General features: G+C 41.7%; 1 protein-coding gene across 1 annotated transcript in view; it reads left to right on the top strand.

Moving 5' to 3' along the window:
• LOC147902683 (phosphatidylinositol 3,4,5-trisphosphate 3-phosphatase and protein-tyrosine-phosphatase PTEN2A-like) overlaps window positions 1-14,149 on the top strand; it is a 38,731-nt gene that overhangs the window by 15,722 nt on the left and 8,860 nt on the right. Inside the window, exons 5-9 of the mRNA XM_087373695.1 lie at window positions 8,955-9,020; window positions 12,745-12,921; window positions 13,113-13,199; window positions 13,291-13,355; window positions 13,490-13,566. Coding sequence (XP_087229821.1) covers window positions 8,955-9,020; window positions 12,745-12,921; window positions 13,113-13,199; window positions 13,291-13,355; window positions 13,490-13,566 — 472 coding nt within the window. The remainder of the gene's footprint in view (window positions 1-8,954; window positions 9,021-12,744; window positions 12,922-13,112; window positions 13,200-13,290; window positions 13,356-13,489; window positions 13,567-14,149) is intronic.

The raw sequence follows: 14,149 nt of genomic DNA, 5'->3' as shown, positions 1-14,149 counted from the left end.
TTGATAAGAAAAGGAGTTCCTGTCAAATGAGGTGTGGAGCAACAAGAGTCTTTTCAGCAACTTAAGGAGGCCATGAGTCCTTGGGCCCAATATTGAAGCCACCTGTTTAGTCTCAAGACTTTTATGTAAATTGAAGTGTATCTTTATGTTGAGTTGTGCTATATTGCTACAAAAAGGAGAGGCATGTAGAATGCAACCCATCTATTATGTTAGTCGACAACTTACAGAGGTGAAAACAAGGCATGAAGAAATGGAGCGGCGTGTAGGTATTACGATAATTCTTTCTATCTTAAATGGTACGTTGTCCTATCAACTAGATTTAGATTTAGATGCTCGTTTGGGAAAGACTAAAATGAAATCGTTTAGACTTCACAAGCAGTTGTAGCTTGAATGAAGAGATTTGGACTACTTTTTGATTAGCCTTCTCCTTTAGTGCTAGCCTTCGTCATGAATGAGTTTGCCCTTCACCTCCAGAGTGCCGACTCAATACGAAGACTTTGTATAAATGGATGCTCAAGTATGTGTGGGTGTGTGGATTTGTATGTGTGAGAGCATACCTTTATACTATGGTCTACACCCACTGTTGGGCGCTGATGATGTCAGTGGGGATGTCATAGTAGCTAGTCCCTACTATGTGTGATGGAGTTTATGGTTTTCAATCTCATGAGTGACTCTCGTGAGATTGAAACTGCACTATGTTGTATTTAGAGGATGAGTTTATGAATGTTCCTGGATTCATCTAGGTATATGCTTCTGCCGTATTAGCGGACATTCAAATTTCACCTTGTGAAGTTTTCGTCCAAGTTGCGGCCTGTTGGTATTGTGATAATTCTTTCTATCTTAAATGGTGCGTTGTCCTATCAGCTAGATTTAGATTTAGATGCTCGTTTGGGAGAGACTAAAATGAAATCATTTAGACTTCACAAGCAGTCGTAGCTTGAATGAAGAGATTTGGACTACTTTTTGATTAGCCTTCTCGTTTAGTGCTAGCCTTCGTCATCGCTGAGTTTGCCCTTCACCTCCGGAGTGTCGACAGAAACTGAGTACAAAGACTTTGTATAAATGGATGCTGAAGTATGTGTGGGTGTGTGGATTTGTATGTGTGAGAGCATACTTTTATACTATGGTCTACACCCACTGTTGGGCGCTGATGACGTCAGTGGGGATGCGATAGTAGCTAGTCCCTGCTATGCGTGATGGAGTTTATGGTTTTCAATCTTATGAGTGACTCTCATGAGATTGAAACTGCACTATGTTGTGTTTTCAGAGGATGAGTTTGGGAATGTTCTTGGATTCATCTAGGTATATGCTTCTGCCGTATTAGCGGTCATGCAAATTTTACCTTGTGAAGTTTTCGTCCAAGTTGCGGCCTGTTGGTATTGCGATAATTCTTTCTATCTGAAATGGTGCGTTGCCCTATCTGCTAGATTTAGATTTAGATGCTCGTTTGGGAGAGACTAAAATGAAATTGTTTAGACTTCACAAGCAGTTGTAGCTTGAATGAAGAGATTTGGACTACTTTTTGATTAGCCTTCTCCTTTAGTGCTAGCCTTCGTCATGGTTGAGTTTGCCTTTCACCTCCGAAGTGGCGACAGAAACTCAGTATGAAGACTTTGTATAAATGGATGCTCAAGTATGTGTGCGTGTGTGGATTTGTATGTGTGAGAGCATACTTTTATACTATGTTCTACACCCACTGTTGGGCGCTGATGACGTCAGTGGGGATGTCATAGTAGCTAGTCCCTGCTATGCGTGATGGAGTTTATGGTTTTCAATCTTATGAGTGACTCTTGTGAGATTCAAACTGCACTATGTTGTGTTTTTAGAGGATGAGTTTGGGAATGTTCATGGATTCATCTAGGTATATGCTTCTGCGGTATTAGCGGACATGCAAATTACACCTTGTGAAGTTTTCGTCCAAGTTGCGGCCTGTTGGTATTGCGATAATTCTTTCTATCTTAAATGGTGCGTTGCCCTAGCAGTTGGATTTAGATTTAGATGCTCGTTTTAGAGAACTAAAATGAAATCGTTTAGACTTCACAAGTAGTTGTAGCTTGAATGAAGAGATTTGGACTACTTTTTGATTAGCCTTGTCCTTCAGTGCTAGCCTTTATCATGGCTAAGTCTGCCCTTCACCTCCAGAGTAGCGACAGAAACTCAGTACAAAGACTTTGTATAAATGGATGCTCAAGTGTGTGTGGGTGTGTGTATTTGTATGTGTGAGAGCATACTTTTATACTATGGTCTATACCCACTGTTGGGCGCTGGTGACGTCAGTGGGGATGTCACTTTGTATAAATGGATGCTCAAGTATATGTGGGTGTGTGGATTTGTATGTGTGAGAGCATATATTTATACTATGGTGTAGACCCGCTGTTGGGTGTTAATGACGTCAGTGGGGATGTCATAGTAGCTAGTCCCTGCTATGAGTGATGGAGTTTATGGTTTTCAATCTTATGAGTGACTCTCGTGAGATTGAAACTGCACTATGTTGTGTTTTTAGAGGATGAGTTTAGGAATGTTCCTAGATTCATGTAGGTATATGCTTCTACCGTATTAGCGGACATGCAAATTTTACCTTGTGAAGTTTTCGTCCAAGTTGCGGCCTGCTGGTATTGCGATAATTCTTTCTATCTTACATGGTAAGTTGCCCTATCAGCTAGATTTAGATTGAGATGCTCGTTTGGGAGAGACTAAAATGAAATCGTTTAGACTTCACAAGCAGTTGTAGCTTGAATGAAGAGATTTGGACTACTTTTTGATTAGCCTTCTCCTTTAGTGCTAGCCTTCGTCATGGCTGAGTTTGCCCTTCACCTCCGGAGTGCCGACAGAAACTCAATACGAAGACTTTGTATAAATGGATGCTCAAGTATGTATGGGTATGTGGATTTGTATGTGTGAGAGCATACAAGACAAGAAGTCCTTATTTGAAGGAGCTTAATCAAAAGGCTAGGGCACTATGGTTCTTAGAACTATGGTAGATTTGCTCACAGGACGATAGGATCTAAGAGAAGAAAAGAAATATAAGGAGGACATTAATAAGGAAAGAGAGACACCACCAACAGCTTTTGTCTTCTATTTTTCTGGGGATTTTAGTCCTTCACGTCAACAAGGAGCTGGGGGGATAGTCTTGATGAATTTTGAAGGTCAAGAGATGTGGGCAAGAGGACAAGAGCTTCCAGGTATCACAACTAACAATGCAGCGGAGTATAATGCTTTGATTCTTGGTTTGGAGGGTTGTCTTCAAAGTTAAGTTACAACTAACAATGCAGCGGAGTATAATGCTTTGATTCTTGGTTTGGAGGGTTGTCTTCAAAGTTAAGTTAAAGAATTGGAAGTAAGAGGAGATTTTCAGCTTATTATAAAGCAAATGCAAGGGCATTACAAGACAAGAAGTCCTTATTTGAAGGAGCTTAATCAAAAGGCTATGGCACTATGTAGTCAATTTGATTTTTGCAATTTTGTTCACATAAACAGAAAAGAAAATCAAAGGGCAGATGAGTTAGCTACTCAAGCCATTGTAGTACAAGACCGGGGGAAGGTTTCTTTGGTAGACATTGGATGGCCAGAACTGAAAGATGTTCAGTAATATGTGAAAGAAGGCATGTTTCCTCGAGGGTTAACTCCACAACAGAAGCAGAGATTGGTAAGGAAGGCTTGTCCCTATACTATTATTGATGACATTTTTTATAAATTGGGAAAAGATAAGGTGCTCTGTCGGGTGGTCCATCCCATGGAGACTAGGAGAATCCTAGAAATGTGTCATGAATGCTCCGGTCATTTTGCTTGAGTGAGCACAGCTAGAAGAATTCTTAATGCAGGTTACTTTTGGCCACGCCTCCATAAGGATGTATATGAATGGTGTTGAAGTTTTAAAGTATGCCAAAAGTTTGAAAGGCGACAGTTGATTCCTAGGCCCTTGAAGCCTATTCCAGCATATAGACCATTTGAGAGTAGGGGTTAGATTTTGTGGGACCACTCCCTCGCTCATCTCAAGGCAAGCATTATTTATTGGCGGCCACAGATTATGCGACTTAGTGGGCAGAGGCCAAGGTCACAATCAATAGCAAGGCAAGCACAGTTGTAAAATTTCTCTTTGATCAAGGAGCATCATCCTATGTCTTCAGTTATTGTATTAGATGTCAAACAAAAAATCTATGACTCCCTGTGTGTGACTGTTTTTTTTCAGGCAGTTTTTTTCCATGTTCAGTAAACTTCCCATATCTTTCCGACTGCTTCTTCGTTTCTTACGAAACTTATATTAGAGCGAAGCCCATGATAGTTTGGAGAGTGTTTTGAGCTAAGTGTAAAGGTGTCTATGAAGGAGGTGCAATGTTTCCTCGGAACCTACTCATTCGATCCAATCAGCCCCTTCAAACTCCAGTCTCCTCGATATATATCAGTTCATGTCATGTTGAGATGCAAGATCTTCTTTCAACGTCGTATCGCTCTTCTCTTTGGTGCAGACCGGCTTGCTGACATTATGGCCTCCGCTAATCCTTTGCTTCTCCCTATGCTTGAGTACAACATCCTTTCCCAGTGAAGATCATCTCTATCACTCAGTTCGAAAGCAGTAGAAAGGGAAGAGGTAGCTGCTTCTCTCTGGGGATGCTTCTGGAGCTGGTATTGGTTCATCCTACTCCTCCTCGTCCTTGGGTGTTTCAGTCTTCTCCACCTCTTGAATGGCACCTTGGGTTCGGGAAGTTTTTGATCCTACTCTTTAGTCTTGGGCTCTGTCTATTCAAAGATCACATCCCAGTCAATAAAGATTTGCTTCTTCATCGGGTCGAAGAAGCGATGAGCCCAGGATTCTTAATAGAATCCGAGAAAGATACATATTTTGCTTTTGGAATCAAGCTTCGTCCTTTCATCCTTGTGCACATGAACAAATGCATTAGAACCGAAAATCTTCAAATGAGATATTGTAGGTTTCTACCATAGTAAGCTTCGTATGGAGTCATATTGTCAACATATTTGGCCTTGGTTCTGTTGAGGATGTGAACGGCAGTGTTCATGGCTTCATCCCAGTAAGCTTTTTAGAGACTTCTCCTCGCAGCATTGTTGAACCTATCTCTGTGATGGACTTGTGCTTCCGCTTAGCAACCCCATTCTACTGAGATGTGCGGGCTACAGTAAGTTGCCGCTTGATTCTGTGCTTTTGCAGAAATCATTGAATTTAGTAGAAGTGAACTCCCTCTCCCTTCTCCGTGTGGAAGGCTGTGACTTCCTCCCCGGTCTCCTTTTCTAACTTGGCCTTCCATTCCTTGAATTTCTCATAAGCCTGAGGTTTCTTGGCCAGGCAATATATGCAGGTCATATGAATGAAATCATCCACAAATAATAGGGAATATGATTTCACAAATAATAGAGAATAGCATGAACTTGCGAATAAATTTGTCGACATCGGGCTGCAAATGTCAGCGTGAACCAACTCCAGCAGCTTCTTGGCCTGTGATGAGGCCTCTTGTGGGATGTGTCCCTGTGTTGCTTGCCCTCCAACAAGCCCTGTAGGCACGATCATTCCATGCAATTGGTGGAAGTCAATCCATCTTGGACTTTTGCATCTCGGCCAGAGTACCATAGTTGATGTGATTGAACCGCTCATGCCATAATTTGGATCTTCCATGGTCCCCATGTACTAACAAAGCGTTGAGCAGGTATAGCCCATGCTCTTCAACACCATGAGCAACTACCTGTCTATTCTCCTGGATGTGACAATGAATTTTCCATTGTCGAACAGTCCCGACGTGTTGTGTTTGTCCATTTGGCTGTCAGACAAAAGACTTTTGCACAAGTTTGGTACATAGAGTACATTGGATATCAACTTCTCGTCTCCTGTAGTCGTGATGATGGGATACTACCAACACCCTTCACAAGGCATGTACGGTTATCCCCACTGTTACCTTGGAGTCAAGATGGGTACCTTCCATGGTTTTGAACCATTCTTTCTTGTTTGACGTGTGCTTTGAGGCTCCACTGTCGACATACCAGCCTTCCTTGCCTTCACTTACTGCATATGCTGAGTAGTACTCACTAATCAAGAAAAGTGCACCGGTAGTGACGTTGGTTGAGTCACTCTTCGGATCCTCCTTGTTCTTGGACTCCCTCTTCCACTTTAGGTCTTCCTTCTTCTTTCAACATTCCTTGGCTGAATGACCAAGCTGTTCGTAGTAGAAACTTTCTTCCTCTCTGCGTCCTTGGTCTTGTTGGTCTTGGAATCCTTGGACTTGCCTTTGCTAGGCTTGTCCCTTGCCTCAAGTGCTTTCTAGTCCAATTGATTGAACAGTTTCTCCCGAGCCTCCTCCTACAACAGTAAAGGGCCAAGTTCTTCAAATGTGAGAGGCTTGGTCCTCTGTCCCGAAGTGACTGTTGTCATGAAGCTCTTGAAACTAAACTCCTAGGTAGCTTGTAAAGTGTCAGCAGTGCCAATTGACTCGAGTCTACCTTTTGGCCCGAGTTGGTTCCTCACCACCTTGATCTTCGTCAGGTGGTCATGTACGTTGTCTCCGCCACTCATGTCCAAATTGTACAACTCATGTTGGAGAGTGAGGATCCGAGACGTATTGTTTGTCTCATACAAATCCTTCAGTATGGACTACGCCTCTATAGACGTCTCCGCCATCTGGATGTGGGGAATCCGTCGTCCCTATCAGCATGGCTAGGGCCTAGGCATCCTTATCTTCCCACGCTGTAAGGTCATCCGCATCTACCGGCATTAGTAATCTTCCCTTGGTGTTCAGTATGTACTCTGGCCTTTCATCAAGGCCCGTCACGAGCATCCACAATTTCCAAGCTGCGAGATGGCTCTTGATCTTCGCTTTCCATATGGGGTAGTTAGTCCCATTCAGCTTCCCAGACTGCCAAAGTTTAGGATAAAAGAAAAAGGAAGACGAGAAGAGGAGGAGGAAGGACAAGCAGTGGTTGTAGAGGCTATGGGTGCTTCTGACTGCGCCATCTTTGCTGTGATAACACACAGCAAAACTAAAAAATATACTTGCAGTAAATATATTGACCTCTGCGCAAATCTGAGTTGAATAGGAGTCTCCTTCGTGTAGAGGAACTCCTTTCTTCGAGGTGATAACCTAGAGCTGGAAACCTTTCCTTGATTCCATGTTGGAAATATAAGGATAGAATCAGTCACACCTCCGGACCCTTCAGCTTCCAGTATACACTCTAACAGATGATCACAATGATGCAAGCCTCACTGGGAATAGACAGCATAGAGATGAGAGAGAACTCAGATATATATCTCCGGCAAACCGTGGGAAAACTCACTCAGGATGAGCTCGACAAAACCTCCAGCAAGGTGCTGGGATAAACCCTGGATCTCTCTGCCAAAGATGGTCTCTCACAAGTGTGTGTTGCGCTGCCTGTGGTGGGGGCTTCTGCTGCACACATGAGAAAAGTGGGGAGTGAAGGGCTTTATATAGCCCATGATCTGGGCCATTAAACCGACCGGCAGGGGGTCCGCCCCTGCTGTATGCGCTGGCTGGCTGGCCCCCTAACCGACCTGACAGGTCGGCCTGTCAGCTGACTTCCTTCATGGCTCTATATAAGGCCCATGTGCTGGGCACATCTGCTGCTGCTGCCAGGCCATTGTGCAGCCCTGCAGACCCATCTGCTGGACCCTGCTGCTGCCCAAGAGATGGCGCAATATCCAGGCGCCTCAGATCCGCGATGTCTGCTGCAGATCCCCTCCTCCTTTGATTCCGGGTATGTGCTGAGTATCCGTCCCCAGCCCTCTATCATCTACTGCCCCCTTCTCCCCTAAAATCGGGGGCTCACAGGTGGGGACATCTAGATGTCAAAATCCAAGTACAAAACATGGATCTAGCTTCTTCTTGTCATCCTTATGAACATGCACAAATGCTGTAGAACAAAAAATCTTCAAATGAGAAATGCCAGCTTCTTACTGTAGTAAGCTTGGTACATGGTCTTCTCCTTGACTGCCATAAGTCTTTGTCGTGCTTAGGCTTTGAATGGCTGCATGAACCGCCTCACCCTAGGAGGCCTTGGGAAGTTTCTACACCTCCATGATGAGATTGTTCTTTCTCTCAGCCACTCCATTTTGCTGTGATGTGCGAGCTATGGTGCGTTGTTTCTTGATTCTGTTTTTCTTACAGTAAGTGTTGAAAGCTTCCGGGGTGAACTCTCCCCTCTGTCCATGCATAATATCTTGAGTTGCCTTCTCCTTCCAAAATGTTGGAGAGCACCAGGGGCTTTGGCATTGAATGTGGCCTCCTATGGGAAAGGCTCTTGGTGTTGCTTGCCTTTCATGAAAGTCTTGTAGATGCTTTTAATCCCTACTATTGGTGGAAGTCCATCCACCATTCCATCCTTCTTCATCTCTGATAGGATACCGTAGCTGACATGACCAAACCTCTCATGCCATAATCTTGAGCTATTTGACATTTCTTGAACCATCAGTACATTGGTCAAGTATAATCCATTCTATTCCACTCCTTCTTCATGATTGCCGAACTCCACTTTCATCCTATTCTTCATCATCCGACTCACACGATCGTCGAACTCCACCTTCGTCGTATTCTTTATCATCAGACTAACAGAGAGTAACTTCTTATAGAGAATTTCATGGTGACTGCCTTTGCCTTATGCTATTTTCTATCTTTTGAATACATACTCGTGTAGATATACCTAGATTACATGTCATGATAGCTGCATTCACTGATATATGGGAATTAGATGCTTTGCTTGTTAGAATCTTCCATAGTCTCTTTATTCATGCCTTACATTTGTCATGTTATAATAGAAAGAGTACAGATTTTAGATGCTTTATGTACATAGTATCTATATTAGCCTTGTATTTAGTTCATGTTTTTTGACAAAAATTGATGCGGATTATCTATTTTCTTGGAGCTATTGTTCAATACCTCTTATTCAAAATCAAAGGCTTTAAAATTGTTGTTCACTTACTAATACTTTTTTCCTTTCAGGGAAAATACAAGGTCTACAACTTGTGTTCAGAGCGATTGTACGATGCTTCTCTTTTTGAAGGCAAGGTATGTATAGTATTTATATGACAAAAGATGCACAAATTTCAATCTTATTAAGGCTGATGTTTCCTTTTCATGCTACTTTTAAATTGATACATATGGAAGGCATACCAATTCTTAGTGTGTGAGACAGAATTTGTGACATTTTCAAAGTGGTAGAGTTGAATCTTCTAAGTTATCAGAGAGAAGATAATTCATTTACCAGCATTTTTGCTTGAACTTGCTTTATGTACTTCTACTTCATATGGAGCTTATTAGGTCATTACCTCGTATTCCAGAAATTTGTTGATTGTCTCAAGAGAGAGCACCAACAGAAGAATGACCTTGCCTTTAGAAATATCTATTTAGGTGCCTTGGAATTCCATCCCATGGCATGCTTAGGGATAAATAAGGAGAACCACAATTCCATATTCTAAAATATTCTAGAAGCTGTAGCTTTATAAATGTCTTTACATCTACATTTGCTGCAAATGATGTGTATGATATGCCAACTTTTTCACATACTATCTCTTGTAATGTTTCCAACCCCACATGTGAATCATATATATTCGTGTTGATTGTGGAAATTGGACTGTGGGTATTTATAGATCTATGTGTGTTTATGTGTATTTGGCGTATTCTATTCCAACATAGGCATTTGCAATACTATCAGTGATAGGCTTGCGAGTGACAAACCGATATTGTGCAGGATGAAGGCCATCATGCAAATACCCTTTGATACGATCAACTAGGATTCACAAATTTGCTTTTTGGGAAGAAGTTTTACAAGCTCTTTTTTCGAGGAATCTGGCATGTGTTGATTTTCCCAAGTAGAATTGATCATACACAACGAAGTTGATTTAAGGATATCCCAGTATGCAAGAAATAATTAACAGTGAGACCATCCCATCCTAGAGATTTCCATCTACCACAGGATTTTACTACATCAGATAATTCTGTTTTAGTGAAAGGACTTTCTAGCTCCAGAGCTTGTGCAGACAAAACAATAGGAGAGACAGGCTGTAACAATTGGCACCGTGTTGCGAGAACGTCTGAAGGAAGATATGCAATCCCAAATTGTCTAGAAAAATGAGCGACACAGGCTGCAGCAAGTTGAGCTCGAGGGGAAGTCCAAACACCATCAGGCTAAGGGCTCGGCAAGTACTTGCAGATTGTCTCTTGTAATGTAGGCTTTTGGAAAATTCTTTGGGATGAATAACCTTTATCTTAGAAAGCCCTCTGTCTTGCTCTTGTCTCCCATTTAGCAAGTTTTCTATGATCATTACTTTGTAGACAGTGTCTAGCCCAACATAAAGATGTGCTTTCTTCCCTAGACAAAGGCCGAAAATGACTGAGCTCAATCAAAGATTGACAAGTGTTTTTGGTCCGAGCAACAGTGTCCCTCAAGGTCTTCATGTAATTTTTGTCATAATCCTGAATAACTGATTGCATTCTAGCAACAAAAGCATCCCAAGCATAATCTATATCAATAAAACTTTGGTGCGAAAGAGGTTGACAGGCATCATAAACCATTGCCTTGTATGCATCATGCTCCAAATAACTGTTATTTACAATGAGCAGCCTTCTTTGGGGCAGCCTATCATCTGTCATTTAATGAAAAGAAATCCTCAACCATAAGGGAGCAGGATCGGAATGCGTAAGGGCCAAATCCACCCACAATGTGGTAGTGAGAATATCAAATTGTTGCGGGTTGACTCTATACCAACGGTCGAGGCGAGCTTGATAAGAAGACTGTGCATTATGTTGGAAAGTATAGCCTGGCAGTTCGGGCTGGGATTTCTTCCAAAGATCAGCAAAATTGAGCTGAAGCAATAATTGAAACCAATGATGCCTCTCAAAGGCCAACATATGAGTACGACCAGATGTATTGTCTCCCTGTTGAGGGGCATTATTAAAATATGTACAAAGAAAAGCACGTTGTCTCCCTGGATACCGTTGCATATCTTCCCAAATCATACCTCTACTACGAGAGGATTGGGGTGCATAAACTGAGGCAAATTCAAATATCTCTTCCTGAATAAGACACTGCACAACAATCCATTTGCCTTGAGTGTCATTAAATGCAATAGCTGGCTGAAGATCATGCTTCACCAAAAAAACTACACCTGAAAAAGAGCACTCTCTTGCATAAAAGATGTCATAGCCGGCAGAATGACCATGTTGTATGCGGATTGTGCTCTTGCAAAGCCACTATATGAGGTTGCAATGATTGAGATACACTCGTACTAATTTCCATTTCCTAGCATCACACAAATCCTGTACATTAAATGTCAAACATAAAGCACGTAGAGGGAGTATGCAAAGGAGTAGCTCATGCTAAATAATGGAGAGGAGAAAGACTTCCAAGCCATTTAACATGGAGAGAATAGAACCCCATCACAAAAGTGCTAGGACCTAAATAGGAAGTTCTTTGTTCTCTTTGACCATTGCAAGTCCAAATTCATTTTTGTTTCCTCCACTCTATACTTTTGATATGTGACAACATATATACAGTTTATACACAAAGCTGAATCAAGTCTGCATATCCACCTCAGGTTGGGCTTCTACCCTGAGGTGACACAACCGCTTGTTGAGAAGACAGCAAACCCACAATTTCCTCTTTAGGGAAAAGAGTACGACTTGTTGTCACAGCAGCCCAAGTGATAACTCTTGAATTTTCTTCAGGGGTATGACCATTTGAAGATATACCATTCCATGTGCGAGAAGGTAGAGGTCTTTTGGGTGTCACAGTCTGCCAAGCTTCTTGTAAAGTTGTCTTTTCCCTTAGCTTGAGATGTGGAAGGCATGGAGATAGAAGCATTTCCATTTGAAAGAATTGGTGCTTTTCCCTTATCCTAGGCTACAATGACTGGCTTGTTGCCCTTATTTTTGACCATTGAAGAATTGGCTGTGTCTTTATTTTGCATCTAAGCAAGCATAGCATCTGGAGGCATTTTGTGTAACACCGGAGGGCATTTGGAGGCCATTTGCCCAAACTTTTTACATTCAAAGCAAGCTCCTGTAAATAACCCCCATTTAAGCTTAGAAAATGCACTTCCCATTGCAACATGATTTACAGTAATAGAATAGGATCTTGGAGTGGGATTATCAGCATCCCACAAGATGCAAAACCTATTGGAATTCCCATTTGGCCTCGGTGGTCACACCACCTTACCTAAAGATGCTGCAATTTCTGGCAAAAGTGAGGCCAAACATTGAGGAAAATCGACCACCTCCACCCACACCGTACAACGATGTCAAATCAAAGCCTGAAAATCCTTGGTGGGTCTTAACTGTAGGGGCATGTGATTTTTCCTCTAAAATCTTCTAAAACGTGTGAGAATCAGGATTTCCCATGGAAGGAGTTTCAGTCTGGTCAATGTAGTGATCAAAACTCCTAAATATTTTAAAATAAGGAAAACTTAAAACAATGAATGATTAACGGAGATATCGGCATGCTTTTGCTTTATTCAGGGGTGTTACACTTCGTGTAGTCTGTGGGTTGTTAGTCCTCTCTAGGATGATGTAATGTTGTACAACTGTCAGGAGTTTTCTCACATTGAGAGTTTGGCCATCTTCTTTGATTCTTGTAGATAGCAACTGCAACAATCAGATAACATCTGATTGTTGCAATTGCTTCTGCACTTTGAAAGGCTACCTGAGTTATATTTTCTCATCATTTGATGCAGAGAGCTATTGTGCAGTTCTCAGTGCTGATTCTCATTCCTTTCTGGCAAATTGTGAAACACAGGTTGCATGCTTTCCTTTCGATGATCATAATTGCCCACCATTGCAACTTGTAGCAGCCTTTTGTCAAAGTTCATATTCATGGCTAAAGGCAGATTTAGAAAACGTCGTGGTTGTACACTGTAAAGCTGGGAAGGCCAGGACAGGTGTTATGATATCATCTCTGCTCATGTATCTAAAGGTTTCATTCCAACCTCTTTTTGGGACATTTTCTTTAGCTTATATTGTGATGAGTTTATTTTGAAATCCAATCACGTCTTCAATACAGGAATTGCCTCTTTCGTTTTTCGAAGGAAGCCTGCCTCCTTGTAAAAGAGATATTTGTGTCTTTTAGCACTGCTTATTTTCATTTCCTTTGGTTTGAGAATGCAGTTTTTCCCGACCGCTGAGGAATCGATTGCATATTTCAATCAAAAACGTTGTGTTGATGGAAAAGGTCTTATCCTTCCTAGTCAATTGGTGAGTGTGTTTGTGAAGAGGATTGCTCAGATAATGTTGTATTTTTAAAACACAGACAGGTGCTAATGGTATCTGCAATATCTTGTGACAGCGTTATGTTAAGTATTTTGAGCGGGTGTTAAGGAATTGTAACGGAGAGACTCCTATGGGTCGGAAGTAAGTGTGCTGTATGTTTTTATCCATGCATTTCATTTCCAGGTCATTCTAATGTTATTTGTCAGTCTGCAATGACTTGAATTTTTGAAAGGTAAGATTTTCAACAAAATCGGTCCTTTTTTGCACTAATCCAGGGTTGTACTAAGGGGTTTTCGTCTCCACAAGTGTCCGTATTGGATTCGGCCCTCTATTACTATTTTAGACCACAATGGTATGCAAGCTTTGATCTTAATGTAGCGAGTTTGAGTTGTTAGTGAGAGCTATGAAGTCTGTTCCTATCTGCAATATGTTCTGTTTTTTCAAAATGCTTTGTAAATTTTTGCAATCAAGGGAGTCTATCACCACACCAAGCCTAAAAGGAACAATGACATCTGCAAACATACTTTGTTTTTTTTGCAATATGAAGGGAGGCTATCAAAGCACCAATTTAAAAAGGAACACTGCCATCTGCAAATGTACAACAAAAACAATCAATGAACAGCAGTATAATGCCATCTTGAGCTAAAAAGAAAAGCATATGTCATGGTTCAGAGTGTCATCATGCTCGCTTGTAGCTCCGTGTGACGTGCCCATTTGAAATCTGCATAGAGGAGTTTTCAATATTCTTCTCTTTTCGAAAACAAGGTCTCTTGGCATGCATTAATTATAAGGGGCTCATCTCATTGACTAATTGTCGTGCTGCTGTTTCGTATTCAAATCTGTTTTCCTCCTCTCATCTCTATAGTTGTAGGATGCCATACTGTCAATGCAACCTCATCCATGCTCTTGGTATTACTTCTGTTAGACTCTCTTGA

Source organism: Dipteris shenzhenensis, chromosome 4, assembly GCF_047967505.1.
Source record: "Dipteris shenzhenensis isolate YYH24624 ecotype China chromosome 4, Dip_SZ_1.0, whole genome shotgun sequence".
In the NCBI taxonomy this organism is placed as follows: Eukaryota; Viridiplantae; Streptophyta; class Polypodiopsida; order Gleicheniales; family Dipteridaceae; genus Dipteris; species Dipteris shenzhenensis.
The sequence above is the reverse complement of the archived record's forward strand: the minus strand, read 5'-3'. Positions and strand labels throughout refer to the sequence as shown.